General features: G+C 37.0%; 1 protein-coding gene across 8 annotated transcripts in view; it reads left to right on the forward strand.

Moving 5' to 3' along the window:
- Nucleotides 1–3,517: 3,517 nt before the first annotated feature.
- The window catches only part of ppp1r1c (protein phosphatase 1, regulatory (inhibitor) subunit 1C), a 31,741-nt gene continuing 9,095 nt past the window's right edge, over nt 3,518–26,163 (forward strand). Inside the window, exons 1-5 of one of the 8 annotated variants that reach the window (XM_059033631.1) lie at nt 3,518–3,972; nt 5,188–5,248; nt 17,370–17,404; nt 17,857–17,923; nt 25,376–25,621. In XM_059033631.1, coding sequence (XP_058889614.1) covers nt 3,892–3,972; nt 5,188–5,248; nt 17,370–17,404; nt 17,857–17,923; nt 25,376–25,621 — 490 coding nt within the window. In that variant the 5' untranslated portion in view covers nt 3,518–3,891. Of the gene's footprint in view, nt 3,973–5,187; nt 5,249–17,366; nt 17,405–17,856; nt 17,924–25,375; nt 25,622–26,163 lie in introns of all 8 variants that reach the window. The other 7 variants (XM_034043631.3, XM_059033630.1, XM_059033632.1 and 4 more) reach the window with 7 other exon arrangements.

Here is a 26,163-nt window from a genome sequence, read left to right on the forward strand (position 1 = left end):
TAAATAGACATTTGAAAATGGATTACAAAAAATGACATTATACCATGGTATGACGATAACCGTGGTATATTTTTTGACGGTTACCATACAGCTATTCGCCGCCACACTTTCCCCTCAATTATGCCGTCAAATAATTGAAGATCACCAAGTTTTGCAGTCTGGCTCTTTCAGCAGCTCCAATCCCTCTTCAGGTCCTCCTACGCTACTGTGCGCCTCACACTCATCTCCATCCAGACTACCCATATCTACAGATCTACATCCTTTCCCAATTAATTTCAATTTTGCTCTCCAGGACGTTTCAATTCATTTGACGACCTGGTAATGGAAGCTATGTGCCTGTCAGCTTTCTTCGGATTTCAAAGAAGTGCAGAACTCACAGCACCATCACTATCCAGTTTCTGCTCCAGAAATATCATCACCAGGTACTGGTTCACTACCCATCTCTCCAATCTAATTTCCAAAGCAGGGCTCCCTCCTCAATTTTTACACCACTCATACATTTAGAATCAGCGCAGCTTCCTCAGCAGCTCACACAAACATTAATCAAAACCTAATTAAGTCTATGGGTCGCTGGTCTACCTCAGCAGTTAATTCATACATCCGATCTTTGCCTAGTGACATCGCAGCAGCACAACAGTCTATCGCTAGACTACCAGAGGTTTCCCCCTAATAGAGGGGGGTTTTCCTCCCCGTCGAGCAGATGGCCTACACATAGCTTTTCCCCATAACCAGTATTTCCGTTTCTGTTTGTCTCTTCTTCCTTGTTTTATGTTGTGGGTTTTGCGGGGAGCCGGTGGTCCTTATTCTGGGGGGATAGTCTCACCTCCCCGGCCTGGAGTCAGTAATATGCAGGTTCTTCGAATGGTCAGAGGGGACCCCTGGCCAAACTATTCTTTCACACCTCATGTGCTATATCTTCCCTCAAGACGATGAGGCTGTCCTCTCTTTCTCTATTCTCCTGGGACGTGGCCCTCTTTCTTCAGTGCTCGAGTCCCACAACTAACAGTCTTCTATTTTTTCAGAATCTTTTCTCTTTTTCTTTCAAGGTTCCGAAACCGTTCCATCCTCTGAGGGAAATCCAGCTGCGGGTCAATGCCTATTAACAGCTCTCAAGAACCAGCTGCGGGTCAATGCCTATTAACAGCTCTTGAGAACCAGCAGCGAGGCCATGCCTATTAACAGCTCTCGAGAACCAGCTGCGAGGCAATGCCTATTAACAGCTCTCGAGAACCAGCAGCGAGGCAATGCCTATTAACAGCTCTCGAGAACCAGCTGTGGGGCAATGCCTATTAACAGCTCTTGAGAACCAGCTGTGAGGCAATGCCTATTAACAGCTCTGGAGAACCAGCTGCGGGGCAATGCCTATTAACAGCTCTCGAGTACCCAGCTGCGGGGCAATGCCTTTTAACAGCTCTCGAGAACCAGCTGCGGGGCAGTGCCTATTAACAGCTCTCAAGTACCCAGCTGCGGGCAATGCCTATTAACAGCTCTCGAGAACCAGCTGCAGGGCAATGCCTATTAACAGCTCTCGAGAACCAGCTGTGGGGCAACGCTCTTTAACATCTCTCTCAAGAACCCAGCTGCCTATAAACAGCTCTCGAGAGTCAGAGTTTCTGTTATTTCAAGGGCCCGGTAGACCAACACATCTGGCCGCAAACCCTTCAAGAAGGCTCCCGGGGTGGGTCCGGGCCCGTCCTTTTCTCTCCCCTTCAGCATCTCTCCCCTAAGCACTTTTATCCCTGAAGCCATGCCTCAACCTTTATGCACCCGAGGCCAAGCCTCTACCTAACCCTTACGCAGCCCTGACTTCCGTCTTGTGAACTGGAACTGGGTATCTTATGTAAATAAATAAATAAAATCAAAATCAAAACATCCACCAGCATTTGTTATTCATCTGTTTTTGAAACTACCTATTCTAAAATGTAAAAGTAATCCAGCTTATAGCCTACCCATAACAACAAAAAGGCCTGTACACTGTATGCTTCTAGATACATAAATATTTGGATGACATGCTTCAAATAATACATTAGAAAATGTTTTCTTCCCTTCTGTTTGCATGCGCCTAATGCAGGTGTTTGTGTGACTCCAGACCCTTTTCTTCTTTCAGTTGGTCTGATTCATAGAAATGGTAAATTCAGTTTCCTCTCAAAAGGTAAAACATCCCCACGTTTTATCTCTATTCTCATTTTGCGGAGCCTTCAGTTTCAGGAATTATTTGATTTAATGCTACATAAGAGATACCGCAAACTGGAAAACCATACAATTTACGCAGCTTCTCAGAATGCACATCCGCCTTAGCTTTTAGATGTAATCTGCCACCTTGTTGCAATTATAGTCTTGGCAGGGTAAAGTGGTGATGGCTGAATAATTTCTGTAAGTTGGAACTATCTGTTTAAAAATTCTTCTAACCCTAAAGCACATTGACACAGGTAATAGCTGAGAAGCTAGTAAGGAATAGCATTTAACCTTCTGAACAATGTAAGAGCTTGGGTAACTCTAAGATAAGCTTTATTAAATATCTGATTTAATAGGCAATATAGCCAAATAATGAACAGTTATTATCATTCATTGGAAGAATTTCAAAGAGCATGAGGGGGTGAGTCCTAAATAACTGTAATAACAAATAATGTTTTCAAACTAACAACACTCGGCTCACCTCTTTCCAGCACACATTACTCTTCAAATTACAAACCACAAATTCAGCCACAGGCATTGTAGCAAAAGTAGCCTTGGGAAGGTAAATCGCTGACCAATTACAGGCAGCAGGTGTTACATGAACCTGAACTTGATGGTTTAGAGATGCTAAATGTGACAGGTTAGTTTCCAGATGTACTTGTATACTGTGGGAAGATGTATATCCACATTTATGACAAAAAAGAAGGGGTCTCAGAGTTCATTGTACAGTAACCTTTCAATCTGTGTACCTAAAGTCTCATGAATAAGCTAAGTTTTATATAACTCTCGATCATTCAAAACAAAACTCCATTGAAATAAAAATGTGTATGTTTATGTACAAAAGTGGCTTAAAATTGACAGTGTTTCCTTAAGACATCAGAACTCTTATCAATTTGATCCTATCATTGAAATTAGGTTATTATGTTACTGTAGTAATGTTTTATATCATGTTAATTTTTTAATAAAATAATACATTGGTTTGTAGATACTGCGATTTAACACAAACTAAGCATAATTTGCTACCGTGGTAGTAAATTAGTTAACAGTAAATTAACTGAAAGTGTCCCTTAAGATAAAGTATGACCTTTTAATGTAGACCTTGAAAAGGCTTTCTTCCTTTTTGTGTCAAACACAAGGGGAGATTATTCTCAGTCACATACTAGTTGTAATTCCTTGTAATGGCATTACCTCCCCATGTTGCACACAAGAATGCTAAAAAAAAGAAAATACAAATTAGTAAAAAATAAAAAGCTGCCTGAACTGTGTTTATCAATTATTAATGATACATCAGCAGTATCCAAAGGGAGCTTATATTGCACTTTTGAACGGGCTGCTGATAATACAGTACATAGATTGGCTTATTCAAATCCCATGGCACCCGACCATTCAAGGCCAGCAGTGCATTTGAAATGAGCCTGTGTGTAATTCCTGGCTGGAGTGTAGAGGTGGACTGCTACACAATTATCTTTTTGTTCCTTGATGGTCAAGCGAGGGAGTTCTCTGGTGTTGCAAGAAATCAAAAACAAGGGCACATAACTGTGGATGTGGAAGGAGCTCCGTTCATGCTGTTAGGAAATCTTTTACTTGCTGACTAAAAGGCAGGCTGTTTGCTGGAGAACAATCAGTGTGTTCTTAAGAGGAAAGCCAGAGGATAGTTCCTGGTAGCTGTTCTCTCTGAGCAGTCTTGGTGGAGTCTCTCCTCATTCACTTCTCATTATGGAGCCCAACAGTCCCAAGAAGATTCAGTTCGCTGTGCCTTTGTTTCAAAGCCAGCTGGACCCACAAGCAGCCGAACAGGTAAGGGGCAGAAATATTACAATTTAACCGTAAAGGGTAGTTTGTTTTATTAACAAGAAATTTACCTCAACATAGACAACTGTGTGAGTCTTGCCTCTTACAAAACATATGTCCTGTATATCAATTTAAAAAGTATTTCCATGATTTTATATTTGGAAACCAATTTGATAGTTGGAAATGTGTATGAAGCCTTTGAAACCGGTAAAACAAATGTAATGATATTAACAAAAACGTTTATTTTCATTTATTTTCCTGCTTGCTTATTTATTTATTTATTTATTTATTTATTCTACGTAAAAAAAATCCCAATCTTCACCTGTGCTTGATTATACCCTCTGTGTATTTTATGTGCCCTGAAATTAAAGAAACAAATAACTACACACAGAGAAACACTATGTCACTATGGACAAACCCTGGGAAGATCACACACCCATCATGGATTGCATTAAAGTAAATCGTTTAAAAATATTATATATGCATGCATATATGTCTTGACAACTTATCATGCCCCATAATATTTGCATAAACCATTTAAAAACTGTCTAATAATGATTTAAAATGTTCCGACTGAAGGGGATACGTAAATTTGCTGGAGTCATGAAAAAACTTGTGCTATTCAGATCATCACACTTCTTAATTAAAAAACTTGCTTGATTTTCAAAGGGGATCTAAGCAAGTATTTTCTTTTTAAAGCAATCAGTGTAATTGGCTTGGATCCAAACCCATGTTTCCCATGGATGGTGCTTTGTTGAGCAGTCTACCTAAAATGATATCGACAGTAATGTGTTTAAGGCATAGCCAACTCATTGATTGCCATTTTTTACAGAACAAATACATATATACACCTACAGGTGCCTTGTATCTTTTTTTTCTTATTTTAGTTTGCTGTAATAGCATTATCTAACTGTGACTGGAAATGAGCCGAGTGGCCTTCTGCCTCAGCTTTAATAACACTGGGACAAGCACGAAGGGTGCAGAGTTCAAATGAAATCAAGATAACATATTTCGTATTGGCAAAAACAACACATTGTACATCTAAGAGCAATCAAAAAAAAAAAAAAGGCGGCAATAGACACCTTTTGAAATCTCAATTCCAATCCAGTGGCAGTGTTAAACAATTTAAGATTTACACATTTAAGTAAGAAAATAAAAACAAAGAGCTAATCATAATTCAAGACAAAGGCTTTTCAAATTCAGTCTGTCTCTCTTCCACAGATCAGAAAAAGAAGACCCACGCCAGCAACACTGGTTATTTTCAATGATCAGTCACCACCAGGTAACTGATACCATGGAAACTATGAGTAGAGTGTTCCTGTCCAAGAGCACTGATGCTGAAATGTGCCTGTTTTAAGTCTTTTAGATAACCCATTTGGAAGAGCACGGTGATGTGCAACATACTGGTACTTTGTGTTTTTGTTGCCGTTATCATTATGTAACATAATTTGCGCTTAATTGCAGGAATAAAGGTCCCCCTTTCACACATTGCAATGCATGGGGTATATCACCAGAAAAGGTTATGTAAGTCATTGAGCTTGGAAATGGTTTCTAAGTACAGTGTTGAAAGTTTGTGGAAGACGGTAAAAGGATCCATGTGTTAAAGTAGACTGTGACCTGACTCTCAATTAGAAGGTTCTAATTAACTTGACTTGCCACAGTACAGTGTATGCTGTATGAATGTGTTTTCCAAGAACATAACTAGATGCTTGAATACAGTACCTATATAATATACCAGCTCATTTTGTTTAGCTGTATTGTTCAATTACAAGTTTAGGGTTTGATTAAAAGTATATAGTGAGACTAAATATATTATCAGAAAACAATGCAGTGTCAGTCTGTCTCTATTTGGGTTAACCAAAGTTAATTTGGTTATTAGTTTTAGCACTTCGTCCTGAGGAATAATGTGGTTCCAAATATACATTTGTGTGTACTATGCTTTCCTGTATTAGAAAACGTGGTTTATAAGATGCAAGGCTGACAGCAGCCTCATCATACAGACAGTCTGCATCTTTAACAGCAGTTGCAGTGCTGGGAAAGCAACTATCTATTCCAAACACTACAGGCACATCCTCATAATGAAATCTGGAGCTTACAAATTTTTCCCTGCAGAGGACATATAACTTGCACCAAGACATGAAGTTGACAGTTAGAGGATGACCATTATGGCTGCATGAAAAGAGATTACTAGTAACCAAGTGGAGTTATTTTCAGTAATGTGTGTGTGTGTGGGTGATATTGTAAAACAGTGTCTGCATCTACCATAAGGCTTTTAGATGACATCATTTTCCTGGAGAGGATACATTTAGATCTCTCAGCTGCACAACACTGATGGGTCCCCATGGGATCAGAGCTCACTGACTTTTCTTGAATCATTCAGTTAAAAGTATCAGCTTTTCTTTGGACTGCCAGAAGCTAACAAAACAAGGTAGTTAAATGACACGGCTCACCAGTCTCTGAACCCTTTGGAATAGTTGATGTTTTTATTTTTTTTTTATTTAATGTGATATCTTTATCTAGTGTCACTAATATTGTAGTGTTTTGGAGTAAAATGAAATATTTAAAAATGTGAATATAGAAAGCCAAATACCGACTCATTAGCAGTTACAAAAGAGAGCAAAAAGAGGAAGATTCTTGCATTATATTAAAACTTTACTGAAACCCCAATTTAATAGATACATAAAAAAAGAATGGTATAGCTTAAAAATGTGCTGTTTTTTTCATGTTTGTTCAAAACCGGAGTATGCATACTTGTTCCATTGTAATATATTGATTCTTGCCAGTGTGAGACTCCAATCGATACAAAAATGGAAAACTGACTCTGGTGTGACTTGAGGAGTCTAAGTGCATTGGTATTTTTGGCCTACTGTCATAAATAGAACAAAGTGTCCTTATTACTAATTAATGTCCATAGTGATGACTGGTTATTCTGCTCAAAGTAATTCTGTTTATACACTAAGCTGTCAGTGTCCGTGTATTTTAAAAGGTAATACAGTACCTGCTATATTATTGCTCAATTATTACTAAAATGTTATATATAATGTAAGGCTTGAGAGACTTTTCTGAGCAGATGTTGGAACATAATGAAGGGTCAAGAAGGTGCTGCTTTAAACAGAAGCACTTATTGTAGAGTAATTTTTCTATCATACATATAATAAAGCCTTCTGGTAACATCTTCACCCAACCTATCAAGATCATGATCTGTGCTGGAATAAAATTAGATCTCATAATAAGATGGCACACAGCTAGAATTTAATACAATTAATATGCTATTTTCACCCTTGTATACTGTTTGGATTTTAGTATTGTAAAGGTTACATATCAAAGGCATGTTATAGTTTCTGAGTGTGGATGTTTTCTGATGTAATACAGTATGTGTTCCTACCTTTAAAGTTAATATCAAGATTTTTGACAAATGGAATGAATATTTGTTTAAAAATATTTATACATGGAAGGTAACCCTTGCACTTGCATCAGCCCAGTCCCATGGTTGTGTTGTCAAGATGTACAAACCTCCTCTCGTTCAGTCACAACTTTATCTGTCTGTTGTTGCTTTTCCCTACTGTGAGGGATGACTTGCAGCCCTGTCAGTTTGTACTACAGTAGGCGATGCTGACTCCAACAATGTCTTTTGCTATGTGCATAAAATCAATATACCTGGTTAATGATGTAAAGCCTGCAGTTTTGTAAAACGTATTTTAGCATTGAAGTACTAATTTGCACATTGGATATACTGCCAAGAGGGAAATACATGTTTTATTCTTAAATCTACAAGTTTCCACAATAATGTTTTTTTTTTTTCATAAAACAAACTTGATGTCTATGAAATTGAGGGTTACTTAAATCAATTGCAGAATTGCTTTTAGAGATCACTAGTCTGTAGTCTGTAAAAGATGGTGCTTGCAAATATAAAGGCATTGGGCTGAACTATGTTACATACAGTATGTATATGGCAGACGACTTGAACAGAAGAGAAGCGCCTGAACTCATAGAAGAAGCACCTTAACACAAAAAATAAAACACGATATTGGAGTAATGATGAACAGAAACACTGAGAATGATTAAACATGTTTAAAAGGCAAAATGACAGCAAACATGAAATGCAATAAGAAGCTACTTACTCTTTTAGCAAATATAATATTCAAAGAGTCATCATTCAAAAGTGATGACGGATACACTTTATTTGCTCAGACATACTTTTTAAAATTACAGGTTTTACAATTATTACCAAGGACAGCTTGAAAAGTTACATATTTGTGTGGTGCTCAGCTTATTTTTAGGCTTATTTAGATGAGGCATCATCCATTAATTTGGTGGCTGACCTTGCACATTCTTCTTTTGGCCCTTAGCTGTTTGCCTTAACCATTAGACTGAAACTACTTTATTTTCAACTTTTATAAACATGGCATTACCTTTAGTGGCTTGTGACTGACTGTAATCATGTTCAAATTACATTTTTATCACTCCATTTTCTGCATGGATAACTATAAAGCATTTGCTTTTTAATGGTTCTACAGAGCAGCTATGCACTTGCCAATCCACTACCTCATTCAAAAGCGGAATGACTATGTTTGGTACTGTGTAACTAAACCATTGTCCAACCATGTCCTTAATCTACTGCCACAAAGCAGCCAATATTCGACAGGTAGGTATACCTCCTTGGCTTCTGTTATTTAAAGCCTAGGAAATTTGTTCAGAAGACCTGAGTTGCTACTCAAACAACAAGCACTTTTCTTTTCATCAATCTTCTCTGAAAGAAAATTGTTGAAGTGGGTGGCCAATGCCTTACTATTTTCTGGTTTACTGTTGTATTTATATAACAACAATCTTTCTCTTTGTTAAACTGCCTAGTGCTTTCTGTCGTTATGCTCTCTCTTGGATATTTTCTCAATTGCTCTTTTGTTGTCTATGCAGACATATTTTGAGAGTCTAAAAAGTGTATATAAGTTCATCCTATTCCATAAACCCTCTTGTTTACAGCCCTATGTGCTGGGACAGTCTATTCATTAGTTCATATGCAGAACCAATGTCACCCTAATATTCACAGATTCACTGTCCACATGTTTTGTGGTATATTACCAATAAAATACAAACATACATTTACTTTTTCCAACTTTATGGCTATAGGAGTTTACCTAAATTGAGCATTTTTTAACTAACAGCATAGTATACTTGATAAAAATAATTGTGGATTTTGAACTATCTATCTTTTAGACGGAACATACTCTACAGAGACAGTGTTGAATGTGTCACTAGTACCGGTTTAAGCTATTTTTGTCCAGATGAGAACGAATGGTAAATACATTAGTCTTATTACTGTATTGTATTCACAGGATGCCAATTTGTCCCGATACCTTTGAGCTTTATGGTGCTGGGCATAGCTTACAGTTTCCTATATCTGGAACAGGGTTTGTGTCGGTTCATAATATGCCATTTGTTTAGTGGTACTTAATTTGCTTTCCATTTTAAATCCTTTCTGATCAAAAACTACTTCTTTTTGTAGTTTGGTTTGGATCTCACTAATAGGGCTGAAAAAACTGGCCTTGCATTATAGACAAAGAGAACAATATAAGGTTAAGGACATATTTAAAAGGAAGATATTCCAGAAGCATCCTGTTATTATTATTTCAATTAAAGGGAAGCTATTGAGCTGACATGACGTGAGCATTTTATGTGTCTACAATAAGAGCTGTAGAAGCTTCCGGAATAGATACAGTAGGTGCTCAGTGTGTGTGTGTGTGTAGATGATCCTGGAGCAGTGGATCACCAGACTTTACGACATCCTGCATCCTGCATTGTTTTGCTCATCTTTTTCCAACATGACTTCATTGCTGGCAACTGAAGCAGTGGGTCCCCTCCTAATAAAACTGTTTTTTAATTGAATTTCAACTCAATACAAATGGATGAGTATTTACATTGTTATGACGCATGTAATTTACAATAACGTGCAAACATACATTTAGATAGCTCAAGGGGTGTTGGACAAAGGTTGATTAACGTAAAGTCTTCGCACAGTGTAAGGGGCGCTGACTATTATTCAGTCATCGGGCTTTCTTAGAATGTTTGTAAAAAGATGAACCACTACAATGTAATTCAAGTAGTCCTAGTTATTTCACTATGAATGCCTTTTTTTAAATTAAAAACACACTGAACCATTATTTGAAGTTAAAATAGAAAATATTTTTCAGTTTATGCTTCTGTTTTTCTTTTTTTTTCAACTTGTGACTTCATCAGAATTTTATTGTATTTTAATGTCATTTCTTATATTCCCGTGGGACAGTGTTTCAAGCACATATTTTAACCACTGTAAAAATTACAACATAAATGTATGGATGTGTGGCAGAATGAGGGTACTGCCCTATGTTTATAGTGTGTGTGTATAGTGTGTGTGTATTTGTAGTGGTGGTGGGTAATTAAAGGGTTAATTCACTAGCACTTTAAAAACGTGAGAATGTGGTGGAGGGTTTAATTGATGAAGTGGGTGTAAATTGCTACACAGGTGTGTATATAAGGGAGCACTGAGAGCACAGGTTTAGTTGGTGTTAGGATTCTGGAGAGGGTAGACCTCTGATCCTGTGTGTAGTGTTTGTCTTTGGTTAAGAGTGTGTGCGAGATCTGTTTTTGTTTAAACTGTTTATTTTGTTGTGTTTGTTTAATAAATATGTGCCGTAGCACTTTCACCTGCCGTCTATCTCCGAGTCTCCCTACCTTGCCGCATGACAGCCCTTCCTCTCGTGTGTCATCCTGTGACGGTGTTATGTGGAAATACCAATGCAGCTGTCATTCACAATTCAACTGTTGTGTCTCTTGATGGGGCATAACAGTTACCTTTAGATGGCATAATAGTTACATGGACAAATATGCGGGTTGCAGCGTCAAATAATTTATTTTGGTTACTGACAGAGAACACAGTTCTGGAGTGTTTAGAATGGCCTGACCTTCACAAAAACCTTTTATATGAAGTCAGTACTAGGTACTTGAAAAATGTCTCTAGAGAGAATGTCTTGTGATTAAGATTGACAGCACTTCAAACTAGAGTGAAAACAGCAATACTAATTTAAAATAACTTACTAAGGCAGCTGTCAAATAGGTGCATCATTTTAGGTTTGTTAATGGCGATTTTTAAAAGAAAAAAAATCAAGACAGAAAAACAACTATTCATTCCTGATTTTTTTCCATGATTTGAAAACTGCTGTAAGACAACTGAATGTTTTCAAATTTGTTATCCAAGCTGAAACTCACACCAAATATGAAACATATGCTCCTAGTCAAATACATCATCAAGTGACATAAAGAAACAATTTGTCTATATTACATTGTATGTATTGAGTGGATTAACTAACATAGTGAAATGCACCGAATGTGTGAGCCTGATTTAAACCAGCACTAAATGTAGTAAAACATTTTATCATTACATATTACTTGTATTAAACAAGATGGATTGTCTGTTTAGTGACTCTTAGCATTTTTTTCCCCAAAAAATTATGATGAATACATGTATTTTTCCATTAGAATATCAATATCAGTTAACAAAGAAAAAAAAAAATAGTATGCTGCAAGGAAAAAACAACCATAGGACAGTCCCTGAGAAGCTTTTTTTGTGTCATGTATTTTTCAATTTTTCATTTTTTTATATATATTTTAAAATGGACCAAGACAGTTTTAAGGCAGCTGGACACCTTACAACCGCAAACAGTTTTTGACATGGAAGGTAGTACATCTGTGTGTCATGCTGCCACTTTATTAGCTATTTATTAAACATAATATTTTCAAACATTCATGCATCATTTCTCGTGACCAGTCTATTATGACAATTTGGACCAAATTATAAGACTTCTGCAGTTTCTAATGGGGAAACCGCTATAAGAAAACATATCTTTTAGTTAATATAGTATTGCCAGGATGTTACCTGTTTCATTAATCAATTCAACAGCTTTATGTGGCAATATGTGAAACCTGAGAATATTGTTTAATAATGTACTTGTGAATGCCTGTTTCTTGAGAAATGAATACTCCCCCAGTTAAGGGAACAATATACAGTGATTTACTCTGTTTCTATTTCAAGGTGTCATTTCCTGCAGTTTCAAAAACATTTCCTTTAATAAAAAAAGAAAGAAAAAAGTTGTTGCATTGGCAGTGTTTGACAACTCCTTTAATAAAAGTGTGAGTTTTCTAAAAATGTTTATTAATTTTGCCTTATAAATCCAGATTTAAAAAGAGAAACAACCACAAAGGTGTGAATCTTAGTTCATCTTCACATTAAGAGCGATTTACAGTTGAGTTGTTTCTAAGTACATACTTTTTACATTGTTTTTTTTAATAAAACCAGGTGACTGAAATAATGAAGGTTTGTTTGAGAGACTTGAAAAATGTTGGTTTGACAATAAAAGACAAAATACAAGAAGCACATTCTCAATTATCCTGGATTAACAGGTGGGGTGAACAAAACATCCCTGATTCCAACGACTGTAACAGACGCAGGACGTAGGACTCCACGCTCAATGTTCAGCTGTTTTTACAGCTAATTCTTATTAAACAGATCAACCCATTTAAGTATCAAGTGTAATTACATACTGTATATGGGTCGCTGAATGTATAAAAGACAGAACTGAGGAGCAGAAAGGCAGCAAGGTCACCTTGCTCAAAGTAATGGTTATGAGTTTCACAGCCAGTACTTCCGTAACATTATTGATAGACCTACTGTATCTATTTTTAGATTGTTCCCCGGAGAAGTTCTTCAAGATCAACTGATAAGCACCTGAAAATTTGATATGTAAAAGAAACTGCCTTAGGGAAAGTCATAATAGTTTAATTTGTCTTTGTGAAATAATACTCATGCATGGATTACAATTTCTACCATACTGAGTGCAGGATATTAAAATAGCTTTCTGGACACAGTGTGTCCCAATAACTGTTAGGGGGTAAATGGCTGGTAAACAGAAGTCCACATTTTTAAGCACAAATGCACAAACAGTATTTATCAAGACCAAATTAAACAGTCATTTAGCTTCTCCTTCTAAGAGGCAACTAAGTTGTATATTCATAGTTTTATGCTGTTGCAAAGTCAAGTTTGCATAGATGCAACTTATATTGTGAGTATTGTGTAGAATAGCAGTCTACTATAATCATGGCTGTTGGGAGATGTGGGGTGACACTGCATGGATGCCACCACTGCCAGTGGTTCAAAATATTTTTTTTCTCTCTATATATTTAACTTTAAAGAGTTACAATAACAGCAGGATTAAAACTAAAAAAATACCAGACAAGTGTGAAAAATATAAAAATCAATACCTTACAGTATATTATGTTATTTTTATTCTTACAACATTTTAACTTGACCCAAGGCAGAGGCAGTGTTTTATATGTACAGCAGCAATACATTTACAGACATTTTAATTTAAAAATACATTTTCTAATTTTATGAGCGTTCTTAAAAATACTACTGATCTCATTATGTGAAGACACCATTATAAATTTTCTTCTTCTTCGCTAGTAGTTAATCAAAATGTCATGTTTTGTATTCAGTTCTTGTCAGAGCTTTAATTATACGTTTTGGAAGTCTCTGTACAAGATCTGCAACCTACTCTCATATGAACCTCTGCTGACATCCTGTACATCAGAATGTTCTATTCAGCTCTCTGATTGTATGTCACCCAATCACAAAGTATCTGGCACGTGTGGCCATCTATAGCCAATCTATTAGTGCTTATGTCGCTGTAAACAGAACACATAATGGATACAAATAAATTGCAGTCCTGGTTACCGCTCTGTGCTCATTTGTATTTGAACCACCAGTCAAAAGGTTTTTCTTTCTCTGACAGATACATTGAGATACATCATTCCTGAAGACACAGGCTGTACTGGGATGCTATTGTTGTCCTCTTGATTCAATAAGCTTGTATGTCTGTAACGGTGCTACATGTATCGACTCTGCCAATACTGAACATAAAACGATTCATCATGATTCATGACATCATGATTCATGACATCATGATTCAACATGTTTTGCCCTGTTAATGACAGTCTTCTGTTTGCTTTATTTTTTACAAAGACTGAAGGGTTTTCTTGAAACCATAATTCTCCAGGAATAGGTTTAATAGGTTGAAAAACAGCTGTACAGCAAGCTTTTGGTACTGCAGCTTTGTTCAGAGTGCCTAGGATATTCTGCAGGACTGCTGTTCCAGTTGAAATGTATCTTATTCACATGGAACAGTTAAACACACTGGTATTTAGTAAGGGTACTTACAATTATACACTTGTCATTTTAATAATGTCTTTTCTGAAAAACCTTTCTGATGTTTGGGAAACTTGGTTGTATTTCTGGAAGGAGAATCCACCCAATAATCAACATGTCATCTCCAAGCGCAAAAAGGCTCCATGGGGCTTTCATTTATGTCATTCCTTTTGTTTGGCCTCTCAGCAACACACGGCAAGGCCAAACAGGGAGAGAGCCTGGAGGAAGATCTACCCTCAGCCATGGATTCTCTAAGGTTTCCTCCTACCAGCGAGTAGGGGGGTTTTCCTTACCTGAGTGCCAAGCAGTTCGTATTTCGTTTCTGCAGGGTGCATGGCAGGCTGGTGAGGCCGGGTTCTCCCTCAGTGCATTTCATGCTCTGGGGGGCGGGCCCGTGTCTCAACTGCTTTCTTTTCATTCATCCTTTCATATTTTGGGTTCATGGTTTGGTGGCTTTGTCTTTTGCGGGAAGGTGATTACGAGTCACTTCCTATCCACGTCACTAGATTGCATGATATCGTTGTGTATTTGCTAGCTGGCCAGCATTGCTGTTAGCTGTGGAGCACCCAGGGACAAGGTCTCCAGCCAAATTCATCATTGTCATTAATTTGTCTATTCAACCTGAATTTCTTTTATGCACAGATTTCAAAAGAATAAGGGTCAGGGTTGCCAACTGGTTTCAGAATTTACAGACACTTTAAGCCAGGTCAGGTCTTTTAACTTGCCTCTCTAACCACCAATTAATATATTTTATTGAGCGTGTAACGTGAGTGTAAATTGCGTGATCTGTCGCTAAAGGAATGTAATTGTTTTGCTAACTATTACTAAAAGTACATAGCTATATCGGGACGGGAATTACTTCCTGTGAGGATCGTTTCCATCAATCAGACCTATACAGCTTGCTGATTTGCTGTATTTGTGTGAAGTGGGCAGGATTGTGCGAAGCTGAAATAAGTAATACATTAATAGAAACTTAACCCCAAAGTAAAACGAGAAAGAGTGTGGTTGAGTGCATAATTCTCTATAACGACAGAATTGCACTTTTTTTATACATATTGTTTACCATATAACATTTCAAACAATATGATTTTAAGACATGTTATGATGCTCTCCGGATAGAATTGCCACCGCACTGAAACAATTGAACACATTTATTGAAGCTGCTCACGCAATTCACACCCACTTTACCTGTTGATTTAACATCAATTAATTTGTGGTTTAAATGCGAGGTAAAAAAAAAACCTGACCTGGCTTAAAGTCTCCGTAAATTCTGGAGCCAGTTGGCAACCCTGATAAGGGTCAATGGAGCTGGTCGTAGTATTTATCCATTCTTTTATCAGACCTGGATAATTAAATACACACAAGAGAGGAGAGATGGAATTAGTCTCCTCAGGTTGTGAAAGTGTTGTGGTAGGACACGTTAACTGAGAAGTCTTTTTAGTAAGCTGGCATGTGAGGTTTTTTATATTGTAGGAGTATTGTAGGAGCTATGCAACTGGTCAATGCAGTGTGGGCAGCAGCTCAGAGCCAGGCCCTTATTTTCTATTTGGATCTGTGCGTGCAAAATGATCTTTAGTGAACTTCAGCAAGGCTGTATTGAAACTTAAGGCAAGTGATCATGTCTTTTTTTTTAGTGGGGGGTTTGGCCCATCTTTTTGTCACTTTTACCATTCAGTGGAGTGAGACACAAGAAGATAAATTGGGTGGCTTGCTGCAGCTGGGAAGGTACACACGCCACATTACATTTAACCTACAGTACTATACTTTAGCACTGCTGTTGCTATGTGTGAGTGGATCCTTGTTTTCTTTATTTGCTTTTATTCTGCTTCGTAAGTGATTATGTTCTTGAATTCCGACTGTTTTAAGATTAGTGTCTCAAGGTTAGGCCTAGTTTATCTGGACAGTAAGCTAATTTGAAAGAACATTCTACAAAACAGTGTTTCTGTGTTACAGGATTGGTACTAGAAAACAGCATTCTAGTTAAAATACCACATCTGTGAAGTTACAGAAAAAAAACTTACGGTTGAGTGTTCTTGCATGTACAATATGTGTTAGTGAAAAAAAAGGCACAAGAGTTTCTTATACCATTCTAAAATATGAATAGTTGATATTCCACCATCTGTCATATTAGTTATTTAGGGTGTTCTGGAAAAAACATGACATCCCACAATCTCACTCAAGTTCAAATCTTTAAATCTATTTAGAATTAATTTGTGCATTATCACTCCTCAGTTAAAAGATAAACATCAATGACATTTTATATGCGCCATTGCAATGCATTCCCCCATACTGTAATTTTAACTAAAATGAGTAACATATTCTCTTCTGCAATCTTCTTACACATAGATTTAATTATGCACATACTAATTAAATGACAACAAGAACTCTTTTGTAAATAGCGAATCCCCCACAATGCCTCATGCTCTAATTTCCATTTCCTTTGTAAATCTTGTGATCACTCTTCACTGCAGGACTCTTACTCTGATGATAAGAGCTTCAGTAACAGCTGAGCTCCTTTGGCAGTTTGCTGTTCGCTTTAGTATAGGAGTCCTGGGGAAATGGAGCCAAAGGTGTCACTTACAAAAGAACATGTGATTAAAATGTTCAGCTTCTTATTCTGCACCTCAAAGGACATTTTGTCACTGCCTGAAATGATTAGCTGTGATGCCTCTTGTTAATGATCTGTAATCATGAATCTATATAATCACTTTCAGTTGCAGGATGCATATTATATAATAATAGCTCAGTATTTTGATAACTTAAACTATAACTATAACAAACATACTGGAATAGTAACCATGTAAGTGTAATGATCATTTCAAGGGGATAATTAGAAGATTTGCCCTCTGTAAGCCCTATACAAAAAAATGCATGACTGTCATTACTAAATAGTAAGGGTCAAATACAAATTACAGTATACTGACCCTATAATTATTTTGTTTTCAAATTATAATCTTTTGCTATAATTTATGGGCCCTATACCTAAAACACTTCCTAAAACAAAAGTGCAATTCTGCAGGTGTTTAGGTGTTTATTCATCCTAGTGAATTGTGTGTGCTAAGTTCGCAAGGCAGGATCTTTTATGGACATGTACCTGGCCGAGACACAGGCTCATTGCAATGTTGATTCAGTGTGTTTCTTGCACTAACTGTCTTCTTTTTCTTAGAAGCAGATGAACAGAGGACAACAAACTCACAGGGACAAGTAAGTTATATAACTTACATTGTTTCTTTTTTTTTAAATTGTACAGTAATCTTTTTTTCAGAAAAGGAATTGCACTATTTGAGTCATGACAAGCGGAATACATAGCTTTGATAAATCGAGCCCTGTATTTTAACCACAGTGTAAAAGTAATTTAGTGTAAATAACAAAAAGATCAGTTAGTATTATGATACAAGTGATAACATTTACAATAGGAACTAATTTAAATAACTGAATATGGGTGAATTGCTTTTTTAAAACATGTATTTACTGCTCTGGGATAAAGTCTTAAAATATGGACCCCTTTATTCCATTCATAAGGAGACTTTTTATATTTTTCCAGCTGATGCATAAGATATAGAGAGTTATTATTGATTAAGTGAAATGTGTCTTGCTTGAAATAGCAGCAGTTTAATTTGATCTCCTTCTGAACTGTTTTCCATTGTGTCTGCCAGGCAAAGAGTGCTGAGATGTCTCCCAAGCAAAGAAAGCAGAGTGTGTACACCCCACCCACTATGAAAGGTACTGTCCAGGTACTGCTCCTTGTTGTGCTTCTGCATGTGTGCCTGGGAGTGACAGTGTCTGTCTGCTTCACATCATCCAAGCAGGGAGGTCTAGTTACCAGCTATTCAAACTTACCTTGGGAACAATTGGCTATGCGTACAATTTGCCCTGATACCCTATATTATGGTTTATACATGACTATTAAACATTACCATTCTTTTGTGTGAAATACAAATAATAAAATTGAGAAGAAAAAGTGTTGGATTCTAAAGCTATTTACTCCTAATTGTCTTCTGAAAGTACATTTTAATGAAGATTTAAATTTAGATTAAATTACTTTGAGAATCTAGCCCAATGTGTTTGCAGGATAAAAAAGTGCCCTTTTCATGGTAAGTTTTGCCATGCATTACACTGGTGTAAATATAAACCTATTTATGTGTGTTTTGATGGCAATATACAATGCATCATCTATTAGAAACATTGATAAGAACTGTTTCTCTGGTAATGAAAAACACATTTGATATAGTTTCTATTTCTTCTTCAAGTGCTGTATTTAAACCTCCCTGTTTTCACAAACCCAACTCATCAGACATAATCAAATTAGTTATGGCAGTTTTGAGTAGATTTGTAGAAATGTAAATATTGTGGTGGAATATGATGAGCTTTATTCTCAACAACATAACTGATGACAATTAGCAGTGGAGATCAAGTTACCAAGTTTAGATTACAATATCAAGGACATTTGACAGGGTATTCTAGGTAATTATCGTACATTCTTGCCTTCATAAAAAGGAAAGGGAACTACCTATATGTCATAATTAAATTCTGCCCATATGAAAAATCTGCTCAACACAAACTGGGGCTTTAATGCATCCAGTGCTTGACTCAGAATTATTATATGTGGTGCTAGTGTTACACCCAATAGAGGGGATGGCGAGAAGGTGTGGGCAATATCTTTCAACCAAAAAAACCATGACCTGAAAGAACAATAACACTGGGCCCAGGCAAGGAAATACACATTGTTAAGGATCTGCAGTCCAAAACCTAGGGCTGCATTAACGGAAATGTACTGTACCAGAACTGATGAAAACGTTTTCTTACACTTTTTGTTCAGACTCTCTCAAAGTAAAGGTGCCAGAATATGCCTAGTGTTCAAATCACAAAAGAAATAATGTGATCCTAATTTAATCACGGAAGAAGGTATCTGGCTGTTCTTCCTCCAACATCTCCCCCTCGGTTTCCAAACAATTCAGTTATGCCCCCATGTGCCCAGAGCAGTACTGAACTGCAAAAAAGATTGCTCTTCAGAATTAGTAAGCTGTTACTATAAAATAGTTACATTATCCTTCTAGAGCTTGGTATTTTACAAAGAGGGATTGATTTTCTCTTGGGAATTGACAATTTCCTCTTACCCTAAATCAATCCCAGTCCAATATATTCCCCCAATTATCTAAATATAAAGTGCAGGGAATCATAAAATAGGCACTTTTAAGGGATCACATATCAAACTGAAAAATATGTGTCACTAGCTTCTCAGTAGCTGTATTGCTAAAGCAAAAGCACAGTGCACAGCTATCGTTAACCCTTTCACCTCTGTAATTGTCAATTTCCACTGTGCATCAGTAATCCCGTGTGTATTAGTAACTGACAGCTTCCAATAAAGTATATTACCCCTTGAAACTACTGGAAACTAATACATGTCAGTATTATTCTTTTCAAAACTTGGCATAGTAAATAGAGGATACTTTGCAGATTGCTGTTGTTGTTCTGGAGAAACATTTGTCAAAAACAGTTGAATGTGAAGAACTGACCCAAAGACATCATGTACAGTATACCTCCTTTTTGGTATATTTGGGATTAGGACAGCAAGCTCTCAGGGAATTGTAATGCAGGAGTTTAAAAGGTGTGGTGCACCATACTGCTTTGAGACAAAAGGGCTTTGTTACATTATTTATACTTGAAGCCAATGTAAAGGCTACATATGCCTCCTGAGGTAACTGTGGCATGCCTATTTGACTCATATAGTGACACAGTGGCAAGCTGGTCACAAGGGGAGAGGCTTGACTCCTTGTACTGTATTTAAAGATAGAAAACAAATATTTTCCTATAATTACAGACTTGCATTTATTATTTGAATGTCCTTCAAACAATCTTTGTTATGGCAAACACAATCTTTTAGTCAACTTGACCTATATTTATTTTGTAACCTAGACTGTAAATAGAACCGACTTTCAAGGCAAAGGTAAACAACTCAATACAAGACACACACACACACACACACACACACACAATATGGGCATATCTTGTAGTTTTCAGAATATAGTGTACACCCGATAAAATAAACAGTTAAAAAAATACCTCCTTTAGAGACAACATTTTGCTGATCCTCTAACCCTCTGACATGCAACAACCTGAGCTGAGTGCAGCAGTACAGGGATTTTAAGAGCAAGAAATCAAGATCACTAGAAGGCCACAACGCTGACTCACATAGGATATCCTTCCTGGAATAGATGGACTAAAAAGACTTTTATTTCTGTTATTGATTTAAGGAGAATGAGTAATCATGGCATTACTTTGGCAGTAAATTAGCTGTATGCTTTGTTCTTGATATGCATAGCAATTTAAAAGCTTGAATTCAATAAAACTGGTGTAAAGGGGGCAGGGTAACTGAGCTCAAACCAGTATAGGCGTGTGCACAGCTACCTCAGGGGCAACTACACTCAGGCTAAGCAACCACCATGCCGGGCAGTAATCCGACTACGCCATCTCTATAAAGAAAGAGCAACTAAAATGTAATGTTTGCCAATTTTGCCCTAGTTTAACAGCACCGGTTATTTTATTATGAAAGAGCAATGCATGAACCACAAGAAAAGCAGAGAGCAAGCAAAGATGGAGTTCAATGTTTTTATTTATAAGTAAAATATGCTTTTCGCATTTACAAAACTAGAATATATCAAACAGATCCTTTTTTCCAGGGCTTTGTAAAAACAGAGGCATTTTAGTTATCAGTTACACAAATTAGACACCATCATTCACAAGTCAGCATCACAGTTTGTAAAGCACTGAAGGGTACCTAAACAGAATAAAACAACCCAGTTAGTTACATTGGTGAATTGGAGATGTGGTTGAGGACTCAGTCAACAAAATGTAAAAATCAAAATAACTCGGTGCTTCAACTGAACAAAATAAAACCTAGCCAGTCCTCAATCGCACCTCCAATGGAGTTCAGATACCAAGCATCGGGCATGTATTCCATTGATTAAATAATCCCATTCTCACAGCTATCGAAGAAAGGAAATGGATTTTCATTCTACAGACTAAATAATCACATAGGAGCCATTCTAATCCCCCCTACCCCTCCCCCTACAGGTAGAGCCACTGCCAGGATAAGAATGTAGCAGCAGCGGCTACAATTGCTATATGCGGATACACGCCACCACCAGTATACACTACAGTTCATAAAACTTCACACACAAAGTAGCAATGTCTCAAAAACCCCTACCGCCGCACCTACTTCCCAGCCCAGCATCCATGCTCACACAAACTGCTCGTTATCCTGAATGTCCTCCCAGCTCTCTCCTCGTTCTTCTTTTTGACGAAGCTTTATAATGTATTCAGCTACAAACAATTGGACTAATTAATCAATTACAACGCGATTTCCTTACACGCATTCACACGTGCTTAAAAAAACATATGAATATAAAATAATCAAAGTGCAATAGAAAAATGACACCTCTATAAATTATAAATACAAAATAAAGTGCATAGAAAGCTTAACCCTGTTACACTAGTTGATTATTAAAAACAGGTATGTTGTAAAACAGCAGGTTTTGTCTCCCATATGTATTACCATAATTGACCATATCAAATACTTATTTGTATATTTATCTGCACCACTTAATAGTGTCCCTTCTTGGTTTAATTATGTCATACTTGGTTTTTGTCAGCTTTTTATTTAATAAATATAACAGAATGCCCTTTTTAATGTGGGTAATGTGTTTGGTGGCAAAGGTGTTCCATGTACGTGATTCATTGTCAATGCTCAACAGCGTGTTACCTGCAATATCCACAGTAGTGGACATAGTTTCTCAACATGTATAGTATTCAGGTTTCAAAACAAGTTGTTGATGCTGGTTGTGAAATGGAGTGTTAGAATAATGTGTTGTCCAGCTATTTTTTTAAGAACTGTTAAAAATGGGTTGGAAGTTATTTTTTAAAAGTGTACTTTATAGTTACAGAACATGTTGCCAGGTCTTTACAGATGAAGACATAGACCATGACCCACATAGATTCTTGAAAGGATTTTGTTCACACAGGCACTTAGGTAACTTCACGTGCTAATGGATATAAAAACTGTATAGTATTATAGGAAGGCCGATTACACCGATTTGAGAGAGCCAGGAATGGTGACTGTTTTACAGGCCTTGGTTATAATTCATTTCTTACTTGCAATTCATTTTATGTTTAAACAGACATAGAAAACAAGCTCCACGTGCCAAATAATTAATGTTAGTCTGAGCAAAAAACAATTACCTCTTACTACAACCACAGCCTGTATGAAACTGTAAACTTTTTTGAAACTGTAAATTTTTACTTTTTACTTTTACAGATGGCCTCATTTCTTACCTCTGATGTAATTCAGAACTTTTAAAATCACCCCCCACAGTTGCTTGATCCCACTGTTAGATTGTTTCCAGCAGTGTGCCAGTACCCCATGTAGAGTTAATATGTTTGTGCTAAAAACAAATAGGAACGCAGAAAATACAGTTTACTAAGCAGGAGAGCATAGTAAAGCACACCATTGTAAAGAAATGATAAATAGATTTGTTTTAGTTTGGTTTTATGTAAATAATAATATTCTATTTTTAGTGGGTAAATAAATCAGTACAACATGTAATTGGCTATGTATTGTAATAGAAAGGGAGCCATAGTAGGTGAATAGTGCAATTAGTTATTTTCCTTTACTATAAACTACTTTCCTGTAAACTGAGATAAATTCCTCTATTGATTCCCCTTTTCTGTTCTTTGATTTATCACGGACATGCAATACCACCTCTTTGGCTTATTTGTATTTATTTTAATATTACACATGTTTCCATTGTGCTAGGTGGTTATTTACAGGGATGGCGTATAGTCATACTCTCTATATGACTTAAAACTGTATTTCAAAAAGTGTGCTGTTAAAATCTTATCAGCTTGGGGAAGGGCTTTAGACTAAGGGCCAGACCAAATCAAACCCCGATCGCTCCTGCTAGTTTCCATATCGCATTTTCTTTATCCTGAAATCAAAACCATTTCCAATGCGCAAAACGGTCAAAGAGAAGTTTCACAGGAGTAGGAGGGACCACCGAAAGCGGATACCGCTGTACAAGAGACGGCTCCTTTGTACAGCGGTATCGGCACTGTGCTTTAGTGCGAGAGGTCCCGTATTCACGCCCGCCCTCCACCTGTGTGTGGATTGCCTTGCCCTGTGTGATGCGCCTGTCTGCGTTAACCGAGATCGCTACATTGGTGTCAGAAGTGGACACAGGTACCCTGGCATGTACTCGTCGGACTGTAGCCTGGTGAGCAAGTCCGGGGTGGACTTGAGGCTGGCAGGGGATAGTGTAGCGTGCACGAGAGAAGGCAGCAGCAGGGCTGGTAGGTGACATAATCACACACCAAGACATAAGCCCGATATATGCTTCTTGCAAGGGAGCCAGCTCTTTTGTACAGTGGTATCAGCGCTATGCTTTAGTGCGAGAGGTCCTCCGCCTGTGTGTGTGGATTGCCACTGTGTGATGTGCCTGCCTTTTTTTTAAACAGACAGTCAGGTAGTTGTATTTCATTATTATTATTATTATTATTATTATTATTATTATTATTTATTATTATTATTATTATTATTATTATTATTATTTCTTCTGTCGATAACCCAAAGCAAATTTAAAAATGTCATCTTGATGCTTCTGAGGTGACAGTTAGTCTACCATTTCAGATATTATGTAATTTTGTTATCTTTAAAGTGGTTAAAACATTCATACGTTCTTTATTAGTATTCTAGTTTGTTTACATTTGCTAGCCTCAATTGCTAGAAGTTCAATGTAATGGAGCACTGTGCCTTTAAGAAATGAATCATTTGAGCAGAAGTAGGTGACGTCACAGATGACGTGAGAGTATGTCCATGGACTTAAAAAATAAAAATGTACCGTAGTCGTAGCTTACTACAAAGATAAGAAATAAAAGAAAATACAGTATATCTAAAAAGCTTTACCATCACTGAAAGAGACAGTGCTCCATGCAAAGCTCTCGGTGAGTAGAAAAAAGTTTATTGTTTGTACGTATTAAAGAAATAATACGTATTGCTTTATTAAACATTTAACTCGAACTGTGGCAAAACAAAAAAAAAGTAGAAGAAAACGGTCTTGTGCGTGTTTCGTTTAAGGGTGCAACAAACACACATATATTATGATAATGATAGGAATAATACATATAATAATATTTGATAATGTAAATGATTAATTTTTAATTATTCAGTGTTGTGTGCAGGTGTTCAATATATGCGGTCATTGGAGCGTCTTTAGGCATGTACTGTTTTTTTTTTTTTTTTTTGCAAATACCAGGATGTTTCGTGTTATTTTTTTTTTACTATTTGTTTAATACGCGATAGCTTTCGAGAAGTTCAAAGTTGACTATAAAATCTGGTCCTGCTAAAGTCTTGCGATGTGATTTATAGCTGGAATTGAGTAGATTTGGTCAGGCGATAGCAAACCACTCCCCCTTCTCAACCCACTTGTAGTCAACAAGCGATAGCTGCTTTTTGAAGGGCGAAAAGGGCTTGTTTTGGTTCCGTGAGATTTCGCTTGGAATTTTTCTTGTGTTTTATTACCGCAAATGCTTTCATATCCTCGTTCACTAAGTGCTAAATTTGATTTGGTCCGGCCCTAATTTGTAAATAAATCTCAAACAGTGTATGCCCTACCCAATGCACTTTGCAAGTCAATAATTAACAGCATGATGATCTGATTAGTGCTAACTTAGCTAGTTCATCTTCTGCAGCTGCAGCATTCACAGTATTTGGTGTTTATTATAAATGACTTATTTTTAAAGACAAATGTATACCAATTGATTCCTTTTCAAAAGGTTTTTTATAATGTTTTTTTTATGATTCTGGTGACACCCTCATTTGCATTTTGCAAGAAAAGTCTTTCAGTGCTGCCCTTCCCATCATCCCATCATTACACCAGTCAGATACATGTTAGAAAGGCCTGTTTGGTTAACCCCTGTACTGTGTTGTCACTTAATTAAAGGTCATTAAATAACAACAATACATTTGTGAGAAATCAATAAATTAACAAAACATATATTTCGGATGTAGTGCACCCCACCACCTTACACGGGTTAAACAAAATGTTTGTGGCTACCTGTACCGGTAATAAGTATCATTACCAGAAGTTTATTTATTAAACCAAGTGCTTTTGTTGAAAGCAGAGCTTCAGCTGGTGGTGGAGCAGCATCTTCAGAGGCAGGAGCAGCTGGAGCCAGATTACTCAGAATGTGACCCCAGCTGTTTAGACCAGCTCAGTCCAATGACAAATGAGTGCTGTCATGGCAACGGAGCCCTCCTGACCGCTACAGAATGGGGCACATGCAACTTCCCTGAACCCAATGGCAGTGAGCCTTGTGTCAAACTGCTACTCAGTACTGCGGACCACCCAGACAGCAGCTGTACTGGGGGTAAGTTTAATAGCAGTTCTAGCATCCTCATTCCCATCCATTACTCTTCTAATCACCGCACAAGTCTGCTCCATTGTCAGATTCATGGACCAATAATTCCCTTTAGGGGGTCTTAGGTCACTGTCATCTCTAGGGAAGCATCAAGCCGTATCAGGCCCCATCTGCATCAATAATTCATAGTTTAATAATAGGTGGATTCAATGTATTTATTTTTTTAATCATAGAATCCTTTCAAAGTATTATTATTTTGTATTTTGCAGCAATTTTATTTCTTGGTTTAACCTTACAGTTTGTAGCACCAGGTTGCTTTTGCCCAAATAGGGCATTGCATGGAACAACCATGTTTCTAAAACTGTACTGCCAAAGCAACATACATGTTTAGCTTTGATGGCAGTCTGACAGCATGTATTCTTACATGCATGTGTAGGGCTTGTTTTTGGCAGGGAAGGGAGACCTTAATAACCCATTTGCAAGCAAAAGAAGGTTTACCATCCAGCCTGAAAATGAACCTAATGAAAGCCAAATTTGTATTTGTAAAAGTA

The sequence above is a fragment of the Acipenser ruthenus genome, chromosome 11, assembly GCF_902713425.1.
Source record: "Acipenser ruthenus chromosome 11, fAciRut3.2 maternal haplotype, whole genome shotgun sequence".
In the NCBI taxonomy this organism is placed as follows: Eukaryota; Metazoa; Chordata; class Actinopteri; order Acipenseriformes; family Acipenseridae; genus Acipenser; species Acipenser ruthenus.